General features: G+C 34.9%; 3 protein-coding genes across 4 annotated transcripts in view; 1 reads left to right on the forward strand and 2 right to left on the reverse strand.

The window, feature by feature from the left end:
- pear1 (platelet endothelial aggregation receptor 1) overlaps window positions 1-3110 on the reverse strand; it is a 34055-nt gene extending 30945 nt beyond the window's left edge. Inside the window, 1 exon segment of the mRNA XM_046846715.1 lies at window positions 2877-3110. The gene's annotated coding sequence lies outside the window, so the exon portion shown is untranslated.
- A 993-nt stretch (window positions 3111-4103) lies between these two features.
- On the forward strand, window positions 4104-7601 carry gpatch4 (G patch domain containing 4). Its single transcript, XM_046847389.1, has 7 exons — window positions 4104-4388; window positions 4472-4545; window positions 4685-4777; window positions 5307-5417; window positions 5588-5694; window positions 5931-5981; window positions 6384-7601. The coding sequence occupies exons 1-7, from the start codon at window positions 4310-4312 to the stop codon at window positions 7261-7263; spliced, it is 1395 nt and encodes a 464-aa protein (XP_046703345.1). The 5' UTR covers window positions 4104-4309; the 3' UTR covers window positions 7264-7601.
- A 3199-nt stretch (window positions 7602-10800) lies between these two features.
- LOC124384858 (C-type lectin domain family 1 member B) lies at window positions 10801-15104 on the reverse strand. 2 transcript variants are annotated; one of them, XM_046847830.1, is made up of 9 exons: window positions 14981-15104; window positions 14636-14716; window positions 14021-14125; window positions 13671-13705; window positions 13403-13574; window positions 12163-12198; window positions 11899-12053; window positions 11372-11490; window positions 10801-11255 (listed from the first exon to the last, which is right to left on the reverse strand). In XM_046847830.1, exons 1-9 carry the CDS (start codon window positions 15042-15044, stop codon window positions 11102-11104), a joined length of 921 nt encoding a protein of 306 aa, XP_046703786.1. In that variant the 5' UTR covers window positions 15045-15104; the 3' UTR covers window positions 10801-11101. The 2 variants fall into 2 exon arrangements, with proteins under 2 accessions (XP_046703786.1, XP_046703787.1); XM_046847831.1 differs by lacking the exon at window positions 12163-12198.
- Between the last annotated feature and the right edge of the window lie 382 nt (window positions 15105-15486).

Below are 15486 nucleotides of genomic sequence, written 5' to 3' on the forward strand. Positions count from 1 at the left end.
GAGGCAGGGTGAGGGGCCAGAGATAGACATCAACTGTACGAATAGACAATATTATATTAACATACCAGACCAAACACAAATAGAATACATGGGAAATACTGTTCAATTACACAGAGACTATAAAGACAACCAGGCTCTGCTTTTTTGGAACAGAAGGACATACTGTACATAAAAGAGGGTGTACAAAGAAACAAGAGTAAAAACAGACCCTATACAGTAAAAGGAGCAGAAGTCAAGGTGTTGAGTAGCTGCCAGGTTGCAAGCAGCTCTGCCCCGAATTTTCAGCACGACTACAGAGCACACATGTGACAGAGGCTTATATAAGGGCAGGGTAGGGATATACATCGAACCCATCAATTAAACACAACATCATTAGAGTGGCATACAGTTTGCTATCTGGACTGAGATATAAGAAATAGCGAAGAAAAAGGAACAGTCTAAGTTCATGTATTAGTCATCTTTTGGCATGCATGCAGAAAATCTTGATGAAAGCAGATGTTTTGGGCTGAGCTAAAATAAAGAATATGATACTACATACTGTAATAAAGACACTGTAAATGTTCTCTGGGTGGAAAGTAGGTAAGGCATACTCTCTCTCTCTCTCTCTCTCTCTCTCTCTGCCCATCACACACACTAAGCAGTTAAAAGCATCTGTGTGCTATGTATTTGAAAATGCATCAGAACAAGTAAATTAATATAAATATAATCCTGCAATGTGAATTACAGCAAGCACTACAAAACTATTAAATGCTGACATTGGCCCTTTTAATGTCATCTTCAATTAATGCGCAGTTGTAACACTAATGATTATGCAGCATGATCTAATGAAATCCATTTTATTAATTTAAACTCATTATAGCTGGGAATTATTCACCTTTTGCACCCAAAATATTCTATTATATTATATTAGTATATATTCCTATATAATCACAAAATCTATTAAAAACTGATTACAAATAATTGAGTTGAACTACTGAAACAGGAGAGAAATCAGCAAATGATCTGAGTCCTGTAAATCCCAGGAGCTGTTTCAGGTGTCTGTTTTGATGAGGTGCTCAGCTGGGTGCTGACCAGGTGAAAATTGTCTGATGTGGAAATCAGTTATGCTTCCTCTGCTTTCCAGATGCTGTTTTATTTGCTACTCTTGCCAGGTACCTAGAGCTTACCAAAGACTCCTTTGCCAAGTATACAGCTCCACATATCAGCATAATGTGGTGAGTTAGAAACATGTGGAAAAGCCTTTAACACAGGTCTGGTGGGTCAAGCAGGACAGCAAGTACCATTTTTCAGCTCTGTAGGTCACCACAGCTGTCACTGTGATTATTAAAATGTTTTAATGTATTGATCTTGCGCTTGGACAAAACTGCAGAAATATCCAATATGACTAGGAAAGTAACAATTAAATAAAGTTAGAAATCATGCTCTCCTTAACAATAAAAAAATGGCTGCCCTCTCTTTAAACTATGCATTGTATTTTGTATAAACTTAAAAATGGAAAACATCAATATTAATCAGACACATATGTATCAAACCTCTTAGCTTTAGCATTTTCTCAGGTTTTGTCCTATAGATGTTTTTGAATTGTATTGCATGTCAAAAGTAACGTGGCTCAGAAAACCATCCTTAAACAGAATTGTTACTTTTAAGAGGTTTGTTTAACCCACATATAGAATTAGCTGTGGGTTGGACCCACCACAGAGCCTTCCATAATAACAATGTCTTTGAAGATGCACACAGACATTTGTAAAGAAACCAAATGAAGTTTATATCAATAAAGTCTGGCTTCAAATCCTCCAGTTACTTATATATTACTTGTTTTTTTTTTTTTGTTTGTTTTTTTTTGTTTACTCAGACATTTCATTAACCCTTAAAAAGGAACACACACACAGACACAAGACTTACTTTAACAAATACACATACTCTGTATACTTGTGAGACACTTTCATTTACATAATTAGTAACACAGCTAATTAAAAGAAAAGCCTTTTGCTGATTAAAAACTGTCAGATGCTTCTATCCTTATAGGGGCATTTGGTCCCCACTAAAATATAAAAACACCCCTTTCCCAGTCAACCCACACACACACCCACACCCACACCCACACACACACACACTCACACACACATGCACACGCGCACACACACACACACACACACACCTTCCTTTAGTAAGCAGAAACAAAGCAACTGCAAAAAACAAAGCAACTTCCTCAGCACTTTCATCTGGATCTCAGTCAACAACTCTATTTCTAGCAGTATACTAAATATGTCTTCTTAGAATAGTATAAAGTGTACCATACTTATTTTCAGAACAAAGTTTATCCATGATAAATACTTAATAGCAAAATATAACCTAATTTACATAAATGTAGTTTATGTTCATACATGTGTATTTCAATTTCTGTCTTTTTTCCTGTATCATGCATCATGCATTTTTATTTTCAAAGACACATTTGAAAAAAGTACCCTATAAAATGCTTAAAATTGTTTATTATATAATATAGCAAACATTAGCAGCTATCTGTCAATAATATTAAACAAACTTATTAGAACTTAAACTTTTCAGCCTGACTGCTGAAACTTGATATAACTTGATATCTGTATTTGTAATTATCATACTTTTGAATAGGGACATATTATAATATATGTCCAATCTGTAATAATAACTGCAAATCCTACTAGCTTTACTAAATAAAACATACATTACTGCTTAAGAGTTTGACTCCACACGTGACAGGTATTGTGCTGGGAAATAAATTCTTCAAATCTTTCAACAGATATTTCAGTAAAACCAATCTGAAGGATACACCAGGGTGTAATATTGCATTAATGAACAGGATCGTCATTGAGAGTGACAGTAAGGATGGTAGATCTTACCTCAGCTACTCAGCGGCATTAGTGTTTCTGTAGGGTGGATGAAGGTGTGGAGGAGCTCAGGCTCACAGAAGACAAAGTTTTCGAGAAAAAATAAAGAAAAAAAAAACTTTCAATGCGCAAAAATAAGTTTAAAATCCGTAACCCGCTCAATCGTCTGTTTTTTGTCTGCAGTCTGTAGAGGAAAGTGAGACGGTAAATACAGCTGTGGCAATGAACTACAGGGAGGAGGAGTATACTCCCTCTTCCCCATCTCCTCTCCCCCTTTTCTTTTCTTTCCCCCTTTTATTTTGCTTTTCCTTTTTCTCTTTCCTGTAGCTGTATTTATACCACTGTTGAACCATCAGCTTACAGGCTCTCAAATCACTAACTAGATGCCCTGTTACAACCAAACTCGCAGAAGTCTGTATTTCATGGTAAAGCAATCCAACTTTAAAAGGATGTGTACTGAATGTATAACAACGTAATGCACATAAAATAGCATCAATGAGATGATGAGCTAAAACTGGACACTGAGAGAATGATTTCCGGACAAACAGCAGCTCCAGCACTGATAACAGTCTCTCTTCCTATTCATCCTCTTCCATTACAGATAAGCAGCTTAAACACTGGACACCATGTACACTTGCACAGAGAAAAGTAAGATGCAATATATATATATATATATATATATATATATATATATATATATATATATATATATATATATATATATATATACAAGCAAGATCATTCCATCAACTGTCATACAGAGACTTCTTGATGATTAATACATTTTCTGGATTGTTTTTGTGAGATTGGAAAATAATTGTAATGTTAAGATACTAACTTAAGGAGCTTTTGTTGCAACATTTAAGACATTTACTTTAAAATTGTAAATGTCATACAAAGAGATCATACAGCAATTGCAGGTCATTTGGTTAGTTTATAGTAATTACAGTAATTTATGTAAAATATATACTGTATTCATTTACATTTCAAACCTGCCCTTGAGTGTATTTATTCATCAGCTAAAATGCTTAGACCATTTAAATATTTACCATATATACAATGACACACTGAGATATACAATAATAAATAATCTTGGTTACAGTTGAAAAAATAAATAAATATGAGGTTTATCACGCATTTGCTGGCAACATGTAGTTTTACAAAATGACCAGCAGGTGGCAGAAGTGGGAGGGTTTTACCAGGGCAGTCCTGAATGGCTGCAGTAAGTGTGACGTGAGCATGCGGTGTTTGCGCTTCCGGTGTCATGTCTGCGCACACGTGGAGTTCATGGTATATCACAGTGTAGACGTTTTATTATGTTATTGGCGTGTAACAGAGTAGTTTGAGAGAATGATTAGCATGTAGTGTTTCCAGTCGCAGACTGGTTAATTTTGAGCGGTAAACATCTGCAAAGTATTTCGGATTTTTTTCTAGTAACCAATACAATGACAGAAACAGCACCGAAGAAGAGTTGCGGTTTGAAGTTTGCTGAACAGCAGCTTCTCCGTCACGGCTGGGAGCAAGGTGAGATCAGAAACCTCAGTGTACATGCAAAGACTAAAGGGTATTGGGTTATTAAGTGTTCTCACCATGCGATTTGTTTATAGGGAAAGGTCTCGGAAGGGCTGAGAACGGCATCGCAGAAGCAATCAGAGTTAAAGTGAAATGTGGCAAAGGAGGGGTGAGAAGAAATACTTCCTTTCAATTTTCATGAATCATATGTTAATATCTTCTATTTTACACCCCATGTACTGTATTCAATTACAGTAGATTCAGTTTTTCCTCAGATCTTTCAGTGTGTGTCTCTGCTTCTCTCTCAGGTTGGCCATAAAGAAAGTGAGCAGTTCACATTTCACTGGTGGGACCATGTCTTTAACAAGGCATCTTCCAGTTTGGCTGTGGAATCAGACCAGGTAGGCACTTTGATACTTTTTTATACTGGTTTTTAATCAGAAGGCTGCACACTGCATGTAATTACAAGAAAAAAGCAACAACAAGGGGTGTGTACATTTTTAACAGTCGCTTGTAAAACCGTTGGTTAGAAATAGAGAGAGGAAAAATGTGTATGATGTGCATAGAAATAGTATGCAACTGAAGAAATTGTAAAATCATTACATAAAGTTTAAGCATTCTATGAATCTGTGCACTGACTGACTGTCGATTTATTTCACACCAACACATTACATTGCTGCAGCACTAAAACCTTGCTCCCTTTCTGCTTCTGTACTCCTCCAAATCTGATAGAGTTTGCTTGGAGCTCAATATGATACAATAAAAAAAAAAAAAAAAAAAGCCAAACATGTACTATGAGAGACCCTTTAATGAATTACTGTAACCAAACTTATATACCTCAGGTTTTTTACAACCATGTCCTTGAGCTTTTTCTTTTTTTTCCTTGAAGTGCATCATGCATTCATCTGCATTTGTTTTATTATAATCTAGAATGGGGTGACTGTGAATAAAGTAGAGGAAGATGAAGAAGGAATGATTTCTAACAAGAAGCCTCGTAAGGCCATGATGAACAAGTCCATGCTCTATGGAAGCTTTGTTAAGGTACAGGCTTTACACACAAAATAGAAAAAGCTATGTGTTGAATACAGTCAGGTTATGTTGTTTAAAGTTGAAATCTTCTATTCCAGAATATATTTTCACTACTGTGATTTTATTTTTATTTTGCTGAGCTTTTGGATTTAGGGCTCTAACTCCTGTTCTGTCTGTTCCAGTCTGCTACTCTCTTCTCAGGGCAGGAACAACCTGAGGAAAAGTCATCCGCCTCTGAGGACAGTAGCTCTGAGGATGAAGAGAAGCTTGATCTTTCCAGTGCCAAGAAGTAAGAATCATTTTTGTATGCTCATTATTATTTTTTTTTTCTCAAGGCTACTCGAAAGCTGACTTACTATTCTGTTAAATACTTTTAAAAAGGTTCCCTCTAGCATTTTAAAATAAATCCTTCATACTATGTATGATGCATTATGAACTATGCAAGATTAATTATATTTCTTTGTTGTTGTATGAAATAATTGCAAGTGCTTATTCCTTACAAGCGTTTTGAATTTTTACACCCAGTTTATCTGATATAGAACTGATGAAAGCATGTGGAGGACGCACTGCACATAAGTAAGTACTACACATCACACTATGTTCTCAAATGTAGGATTGTGCATAATGTAATTATATTCTAAGAAGTACAGTTATAATTATTGAAATGTATACTTTTACATGTATACTCTATCCACCTATATACACTATATGGCTAATATTATGGACACCTGACCATCACAGGCTTTAGGTCTTGTTTTAAAAGTTACATTCACAACTAAGTCATAATAATGGCAGTTCCAGTTAGCTAAAATATATAAAAGGATGCACCACTTATAATTAAAATTAGTTTTTTTAATATAATATTATTTATTGAAATAAAATGAATACTGCAGACCTGAGTTGTTAGATAAGCAAATTCAATATTAAACAGCAGTATATACTAATGTATAATGTATTAAAATATTTTTTAATCTCCAGAGGTGCCAGACATGGCCTTACTATGAGTGCCAAACTAGCCAGATTGGAGCAACAAGAGCAGGAGTTTATGGCAAAATATGGCAAGAAGGAGCATACAGACAAACCCACACCTCAGAGTAAAACAATGCCGGCTGAGCTTACTTCCACGTTAGACGAGGAGAAGGCAGAGAAATCAAAACAAGAGAAAGCCAGGAAAAAGGAGCGGCGGTCAGATCAGCCCCAAGAGAATGGTGTCCAGAACAACAGTGAAACTTCACAGGAGCACAATAAGAAGATAGCTAAAAAGCAAAAGAAACAGTCAAAAGACAAAGAATGGGATGCAACTGATTTGTTTGCAGACACTGACACAAAGAAAAAGAAAAAAAAGACCAAAGACGAGCCGGAAGAGGAAAGTACAGAGATGGTGCAGGAAGGTGATGTGGCCGAGACTGCTGAACATCAAGCAACAGATACAAGTGTCCCTAAGAAGAAGAAGAAGAGAAAAAAGAAGAAACACATCGACACAAGCAGCGCTGTTGAGGATGGACAGATTACAGACACTGTGCTTTCCAGTGAAGAGTCTGCAGAAACCGCAGTGTGTCCTGAACATGAGCAGCAGGACGAGGGCACTGCTGCACACCAACCGACACCTAGTCTGCCTAAGAAGAAGAAAAAGAAGTCTTCCAAGACCAATAAGCGTGAATCCCAAGCTACAGAAATGGGCATCTCCTGTAGTTTAGACACAAGCACAGCAGAAGTTGAGAAAACAGTGGATGCAGAGAAAGAATCGTCACAGTCAAAAAAAAGGAAAAGCAGAAATAAGGAAATTGAGGCAGAGACTGGGAAGAGATCAGAAGATAAACCACCTGAAAAGAAGAGGAAGAAAAAGAAGCATGCATAGTGAATTATATAAAAGTGCCATGCAGTGTTGATTTTGGAGGCTTAAAGATAGAGTATTGGCTTTCTACAATGATGATAAATGACTAGAAACACCACATTATCTTTTTGTGGTGTGATTAATAATGATACCTCAGGATCCCTTGCTAGAGAATCTAGCCATAGTGCTGATGTATTGCGCTAGGTGCCATGACTTTTTAAATGTGATACTTTTAATTTTTTTCCCTCCTGCTGTTCACTAGTGCATTTTAGCCATTTACATAATGTTCGCTCAGCTTGACCATGAACTTGCTCAATGAGTTATGTAGTGACAAAAATAGAATGCACTGAATTTTTAATGCATTATACTTTTTTGGCCATTCTGTTAAAATAGACTGTATTGTACTAGGGCTGGGCGATATGGCCTAAAAAAAAAATCCCAGATTTTTTCACAAAAAATCCGATTTGCGATTTAAATCAATTTTTTCCCCCCTGCTTAAAATCAACCTGCATATGACAAAGAAAATGTTCAAAAAAAAAGTTGTAACTTTATTAAATGGGTTAAAGTGCAATCAGAAACAACAAGCCATTGTAAATTGTGAAAATAGAAGATAACATAAAATGAGCAAACCTACAAAGAAAAATGTTTTATGAGTGTTTAAATGTGGAACATGATTGAAAATGCACCTGAGGTTTTGAGTGATTTTGCCTTTACTTTTCGCCAAAACTCCACAGTAAAATGAGATAAAATGTAACAATAAATTTCAAGTAATAAACAGGGACATTGTAAATTAGAAGTATTTGAAAGATTGAGCAAACCTATAAAGAAAAAATGTTTTATGAGTGTTTGAATGTGGAACATGGTTAAAAATGCAGTGATGCTTGGAAGTGATTTTGCCTTTACTCTTCTTAAAAACTCCACAGTAAAATGAGTTGAAATTTGAAATAAGAATATAATAGACAGGGAGATTCTAAATAAGAATTATTTGAAAGATTGAGCAAACCTCCAAAAAATGTTTTATGAGTGTTTGTGGTGATTCAAATGCTCTGATATTTCTGTTTCTTAACGGAAACGCCGTTCTGAAGCGTCTTTACAGGTATTTTGACTGCTCCCACCACCCGTACCGTACATGTACGATTAGACGCGCAACACTAAACAAAGTGCGGCTGCTTAACCGTGTATTTTCAGGATGCGGCTGCTTAACCGCAGTCTTGTGCTGCCGCTGTCTTGTTCATGTCGTAGGGCACTACATCTCTCCCACTCGACAGCATGCCTCTTTTTGAGGTGCTGCAGTAAACTGGTGCTACTGCTACCTTTGCTTGCTCGCTGCCATGTTGTTTGTGTATCTCTATGGCAAACGCGCGGGGAGTTCGTTCGAAACTATGGAAGCCCAGAGGGGAGCGTCGGCGGACATTAAAGAGAAAACCGATTTTTATTAAAACATATCGATGTAAACTACACATTCGAGTTAATCGATAAAATCGATTTATCGCCCAGCCCTATATTGTACCCACAATACATTTGAATACGCATCTTTTTCAGTATGCTCAAACAGCATGATCTGTTTGTTTTTGTTGCTTAGAATCTGAAAACGTGAGCTGAATCTTAAAATTTTTAATTGGATTCTGTAAAGCCTTGGGTCTGCTTTTACAATTAGATGAGCTGGGATTGCTTTTTAAATATGCTCACCACAAAGTAAATATTACATCTTTAAAGTCTTTACATATTACATTTTACTGACACAAATATAGTTGATAGTATACCCTGTCCATATTCAAGGGACACAACAGCAGTCTTTTTCTCTAACTTCTAAACTCTCACATTCTGTATATAGTACTATTATATAGTATACAGAATGTAAGAAGAGATATATAAAATAGTGTATATATATGAAAAATGTCAGGGATTTATACAGTACTTTGAATTAAATCTGTGCAATTTAATGACACACTGACTTACTTTATCAGAGGGAAGACTTCATAATTATCTGTTCAAATAGACCCAGAAACACAAAACATGCTAATATTCTATTTGCTTAATTATGAATAATACATTTCTGCCAGTTCCTCAGTCAGCTTTCTTCTATTATACAACTCATCTTTTCGAATGGCTTTTAAACTGTTTCAGAGAGCAGAATAAATAACTGGAGAAAGAAGTGCTATCTGCTCTCTTCCAGAGACATGAGCACGCAGTTGCACCAGATTGCCTAATGTCTCTCATTAACATGGGAGGCAGACAGAGGTGGCAAAAGTATACACATCGTTTACTCAAGTAGAAGTACAGATACTCGTGTTTTAAAAGACTTCAGTAAAAGTTAAAGTACTGACTACACTTTTTTATTCAAGTTAAAGTAAAGAAGTTTGGGCTCTGACATGTACTTAAGTAAAAAGTAGCCGCTACTACTACCTGTTTGTCATGCTGGTAACTGAACCTCACATTATATCAATGTATAATATATACAACAATGTATTTATAGATAGATAGATAGATAGATAGATAGATAGATAGATAGATAGATAGATAGATAGATAGATAGATAGATATAGATATACACATACATTCACACATACACACGTGTGTGGATATATACTGAATATAACATTTATAGGTAGTCGTCGACTTACAACCTATGCAACTTACGACCATTCGTGTTACGGTCGATTTGTCTGTCCCAATTATGGTCGTAAGTCGACGACTACCTGTAGTCCCAATTTGCTCTTATGATTCCCTCCACTCTTCTGGGAAGATTAGATTTTTGGAGTGTGCTTATGGATATTTGTGTTCATCAGCCACAAGGGTGTTCCGAAAGGTCAGGTGTCCCAATACTTGTGTGAATTGTAGGGTTATTCCAGCTGTCCTTGAAAGCAACTCAAAGTTATGATGTTTTACGAATGACAAATTTAAGGTGAGTTTCCTGTGCATTTTATTGAAGTTCAAACAGGAAGTTTATCATTTATACTTCACCTGTATAGTAGTTTTACAACAAATATGATCTGACTAAACTTCAGATTTCAAATGACAGCTACATACTACAGAAATTAAGAACATCATTATTAAAAAATAAAAATAGCGACATGTGGCAGCATCCCTTATTTAAAATACAAACAAAATTGTAGGGAAAAAACTTTAAACATATATCTTTCTTGTCAAGAGAAATTTTAAACAATAAAACGTTAGATTATGTATGTGCTTTCTCGAATTTGATAGCGAATTCTTGAAAGCCATCACTTTTTTACACCGATAATTTTGAACATCTTCCTTATATATGGCCATAGTGTTGAGGAATGTCTTTGTTTTTATTTATTTCCACATCGGTGACTTTCTCTAAATTCACATTAACCATTCCTCTTGTTGCCTTGCTCATTGTTTGCTCCGCTTGATTATGTCTACGTCTGATAGGCAGGAAATAATACCCCAGTGATATGGTAAAAAAGCCACGCAATGAGAAGAAATAATACTAAAAGTAACGAGGCTGGTTTGAAAATGTAAGAAGTAGATATTTGTGTAAAAATGTAATGAGTAAAAGTCAAAAGTTGTTTGAAAAATAAATAGTAAAGAGAGTAGAGTAAAGTACTGATACCAGAAAAATCTACTTAAGTACACTAACGAAGTATTTGTTACTTCCCACCTCTGGAGACAGATATTATTATTATAAGGTGGCATATGATTGAAACTCACACTCCTGATGACTGGGTGACCACTTTCCTGCTGCGCCACTAAAGAGATGTATTCATTAATTTACTAACAGAGTTTAACAGCAGCATTTGAATTGTACATGAGTGAAGACATTTTAAATTCTTCTCACACACTACAGATTCAGCAGATATAAAAATAAAATAAAATACTGGAGTTGTGTCATGGTCTACATCTGACTCGGCCATACCATCGCTTTCATCTCACAGATATACCTATTGAGCATGGAACAATCGTTCACCTCCCAGTTGTTCAGATTATCCTTATTAGGATTTGATAATACACAACCAGCTTGTGAATTTCCAGGTGGCTTGGTCCAGGAACTGCGAAAGAAAATTAGGCTGTTTTATTACCATTACAGAAGTAGTAGTGTAGTTTGCCTTGAAAACACCAACTATATTTACAGCAAAACATGAGCTTAATTCTCATAACATCTTACCCATTGCCCTGGACTTTAGCACCAGTGCTCCAGATCCACGTGTTGTTCTTTTTTGCGAGTCCAATCCAGTACCAATGGTAGGTGTCATAATGATAATTTATATGTTGGCTAATATATTCCTACATATGTAAAGAGAAAGAAAAGGAATCAAAGCACAACAATCACTAAACATGTTTACTAAATTGTATTGCATTATTTCAGACCAAATTTCAGTAGTAATTAAAAGTTATTGAAAAGTTGTCAAAACCACTATTAATGTACTTTAAAAAAGAAAAAAAAATTATAACTTTATGGAGTTTCTTAAACAATAAGTCTAGAACCATTAACAGTCATTTGGTTTGTTTGGAGTAGAATATTTAGGAAGTTAAGAACCATATTTAGAAAGCTTTAGTAACCCTTTAGTTTTTTTAAGAGTGTACTAAAACATTAACAGTGTCAAAGGTATGATTAAAATCCTTTAAAATATTTATTTATTTATTATTATTATTTTTTTTCTTTTTAACCCACCCATTTTCTTAGAGACCCACCTGTTCCTCTTGAGAGTCTATGACCACTAGATATCCTCCCATTTCCGAACAATACTCTTGGCTCTTTCTCCAGGACAGCCGTGATTGAGTTTTGAACAAGTAACAGCTGGAACCATTCTGATACCAGTACTTCATACAGGCACTACAGTAAACTTCTGCAGGGGGATTTCACAATCTAGTTAGCTAGTCATTTTTAATCAGAGTTAATCAATATGGATTGAAGTATATTATATGGACAAAATATGGACAAAATTATTGGGACACCTGAGCTTTTCCAGCCATATGTGGTTCTTCCCCAGACTGTTATTGCAAAGTTGGAGAGACATAATTGTATGTGTTAGCATTACATTTTACCTTCATTTAAACCTATTTTATTCTATTCCTATTCTACCAAGCCTATTCTAGCATGACGATACCCCTGTGCACAACACAAGCTCCATTAAGATTTGGTTTACATAAGTTGGAGTGGAAGATTTTGAGTGGCCTGCAAAAAAACTCTGATCTCAACCCTACTGAACACCTTCGGCAGGAATTTGAACGCTGCTTCTACCCCAGGCCTTCTTACCATTGTAGTTAAAAAAAAAAATTATAAAACCTTTGTAGTTAAAAGATCACAAATCTCCACAAGTGCACTCCAATATTTGGTGGAACATCTTCCCAGTAAGGTGAAAGTTATTATAACAGCAAATGGGGGATGAATGTGGAATGGGATGTTCAAAAAGGAAACAAATCTTATAGTCAGGTGACCAAAAACTTAAAGTATACTGTGTATGTATGTGTATATATATATATATATATATATATATATATATATATATATATATATATATATATATATATATATATAAAGAATTTACAGCATTAACTTGAGCAATTTGAGCTACAGAAGCTCGTCTGTTGGATCGGACCACACGAGTTAGCCTTCCCTCCCCAAATGCATCATGAGCCTTGGCCACCAATGACCCTGTTGCCGGTTCACCACTGTTCCTTCCTTAGGCCAATTTTGATAGAGACTGACCACTGCAGACCGGGATAAGAGCTGTATACTGTATACTGTGTGTGTATGTATGTATGTATGTATATACTGTGTGTATATATATATATATATATATATATATATATATATATATATATATATATATATATATATTGTGTGTGTATCTTTCCATCATGGTACCTGTTAGTGGGTGGCATATATTAGGCAGCAAGTGAAGATATTGTTCTCAAACTTGATGTGTTAGATGCAAGAAAAATGGGCAAGTGTAATAATTATGAGTGAGTGAGTGAGTGAGATCGACAAGGGCCAAACTGTGATAGTTAGAAGACAAGGCCAAGACTCATTGATGCACGCTCTGCACGTGCCTTCACTTTCAGAAAATAAATATATAAATTTTATATATATATATATATATATATATATATATATATATATATATATATATATATATATATATATATATATATATATAATTAGCTCTTGTTGATATGTAATAATTTAACCTACCTTCATTTGTTAATGTACAATATTTTCCAACTGGAAATGATCCAGTGATGAGCTGCTGCAGTGAGTTTTTAAACTGATCTCTCTGAACAAGCAATTCCCCTTTCTCTGTCTCAAGGACTGCTTTTTCAGAGAGCAATATCCTGTGTGCCATGCTCTCATTGGTGTAAAGAGTCTACAGAAGGTGATAAATGCTAGATAAGCTTTACTTCAGATTATTTTTAAGCTTCGGTCTAATATTGTGTGATATTGATATGCTTAATTGTCTTACCAAAAGGGAGGTGTATTTTGAAACTTCTTTGATGTCTGTGTGGAAAAACAACAGGATGCATGTATGTCAGTCAGTCATCAACATTAGTGTATTATTCACCTTTTCAACATCTGACAGATAACTGACATATTTTTACACAACTTCTTTTTAGACTTTCTAAGTGTCCTCAGTCACTTAACATGAATGCAGTACACTAGTGTAAACTGAGTATGTACTACACGAGTGTGTGTCCAAATGGGGAAAAACATGACTTGCTTATACGTACTTAGGACACACATAGCGGTTAAACCTGCTATGTACTACATGAGTGTGTCCCCAAATGGGGAAAAACATGACATGCTTATACTTACTTAGGACACACATAGCGGTTAAACCTGCTAATAAAAGAACACTCAATAACCCCAGAGCAGTCGTGGCCTGTCTGTATGATGTACATCTGTGTGAACGCACTTCCTCTGTAAAAGAACAAAGGATTGTGTAATTCTACACAATTTACCAATATATCATGCTGCAATATCTGTCCACGCTTTTGCAAGAAACACTGTAATGTTTAACTGATATATTTATTTTAAACACCTTTTTGAACATATATATGTTTAATAATATAATTTTCTAGTAAATAAACAATATATACAACTATTTTCTAGTAAATAACATTGAAAGGAATTAAGAATATTTTATATAATGTGGTCAGAGGTTGAAACCAAGGATGCAGGATCCCAATACTGGAGCACTCCTGGCTTTCAGAACTATTTTAACTGCTTAATTATAGTAGTAATAGTACTAGTATTAATAAAAGTTGTTGTTGTTGTTGTTAATTTTATTATGCACACGGCACAAATTACATGTAGGCTGCTTACAAATTGTGGCACTCCCAGTGCAAAACCAGTTGTACACATACATGTTAAAGCACAAACCTGTAATTCAAATTCACAACTATATATCACAAACAGCAGGGATTTTACCAGCCATTGCAGGATTGCTTTTTGTTGTCTCTCTTGTCAACTTGATTTCTGAGTACACCACATTTTCAGACACTCCTGCATCTGCTCACAAATAGAAAGCAGTAGGTTCACTAAACAAATTCAGCAAGAAGTAAGATGCTATTTCTGAACAAATTTGAAGACCCTTTCAGTAATATTTCAAACATACACTATTTTTGCACATATATAAATGTCTCACCATTTACATACATGAATTTTGCAGCATCAAACAATGTTGGTTTTCTTTCTTTATTTAATCGAATTTTAGTCACAGGTTGATTCATTCAACTGGAACAAAAAGCTTAATTTCAGGAAGATTAAACTCACCTTTAGGTACTACAGGGCAAGATGTACTGAACTTCAGTGTAGAATAGCACACATCATTCTCCATTTTTACCAGTGGATCCAGATGAACAGAACTTGCACTTGATTACTACTCAGGTTATATTAGCTGTGAGTTGGGAAACAATCAGTGTTGACTCACTTGTGCCACATATTGGAAACTCCTGTTTTTAGATTTTTATATCCAACTTAGATCTCTTTAAAGGTCAACACAAAGATCAACACCTTTTCTGATCAAAAGTATTATGTTCATTATTAACAATGTAATTAGATTTATTTTATCAGTTTATTTATGTAAAGGTTATAGTATATTTATTTGTTATATTACAATACATTATAATTAATTATTATAATCATTATATTAAAAGGACAAATATAATAATATAATATTAGTGCAATAATTTGAAACTAAATTGTGCAGTCAATATGTAACCAAAGAAGTAATTACATTTGATCATACTTACATAATATATCACATACTTCAGCATTCA

The sequence above is a fragment of the Silurus meridionalis genome, chromosome 4, assembly GCF_014805685.1.
Source record: "Silurus meridionalis isolate SWU-2019-XX chromosome 4, ASM1480568v1, whole genome shotgun sequence".
Classification (NCBI taxonomy): Eukaryota; Metazoa; Chordata; class Actinopteri; order Siluriformes; family Siluridae; genus Silurus; species Silurus meridionalis.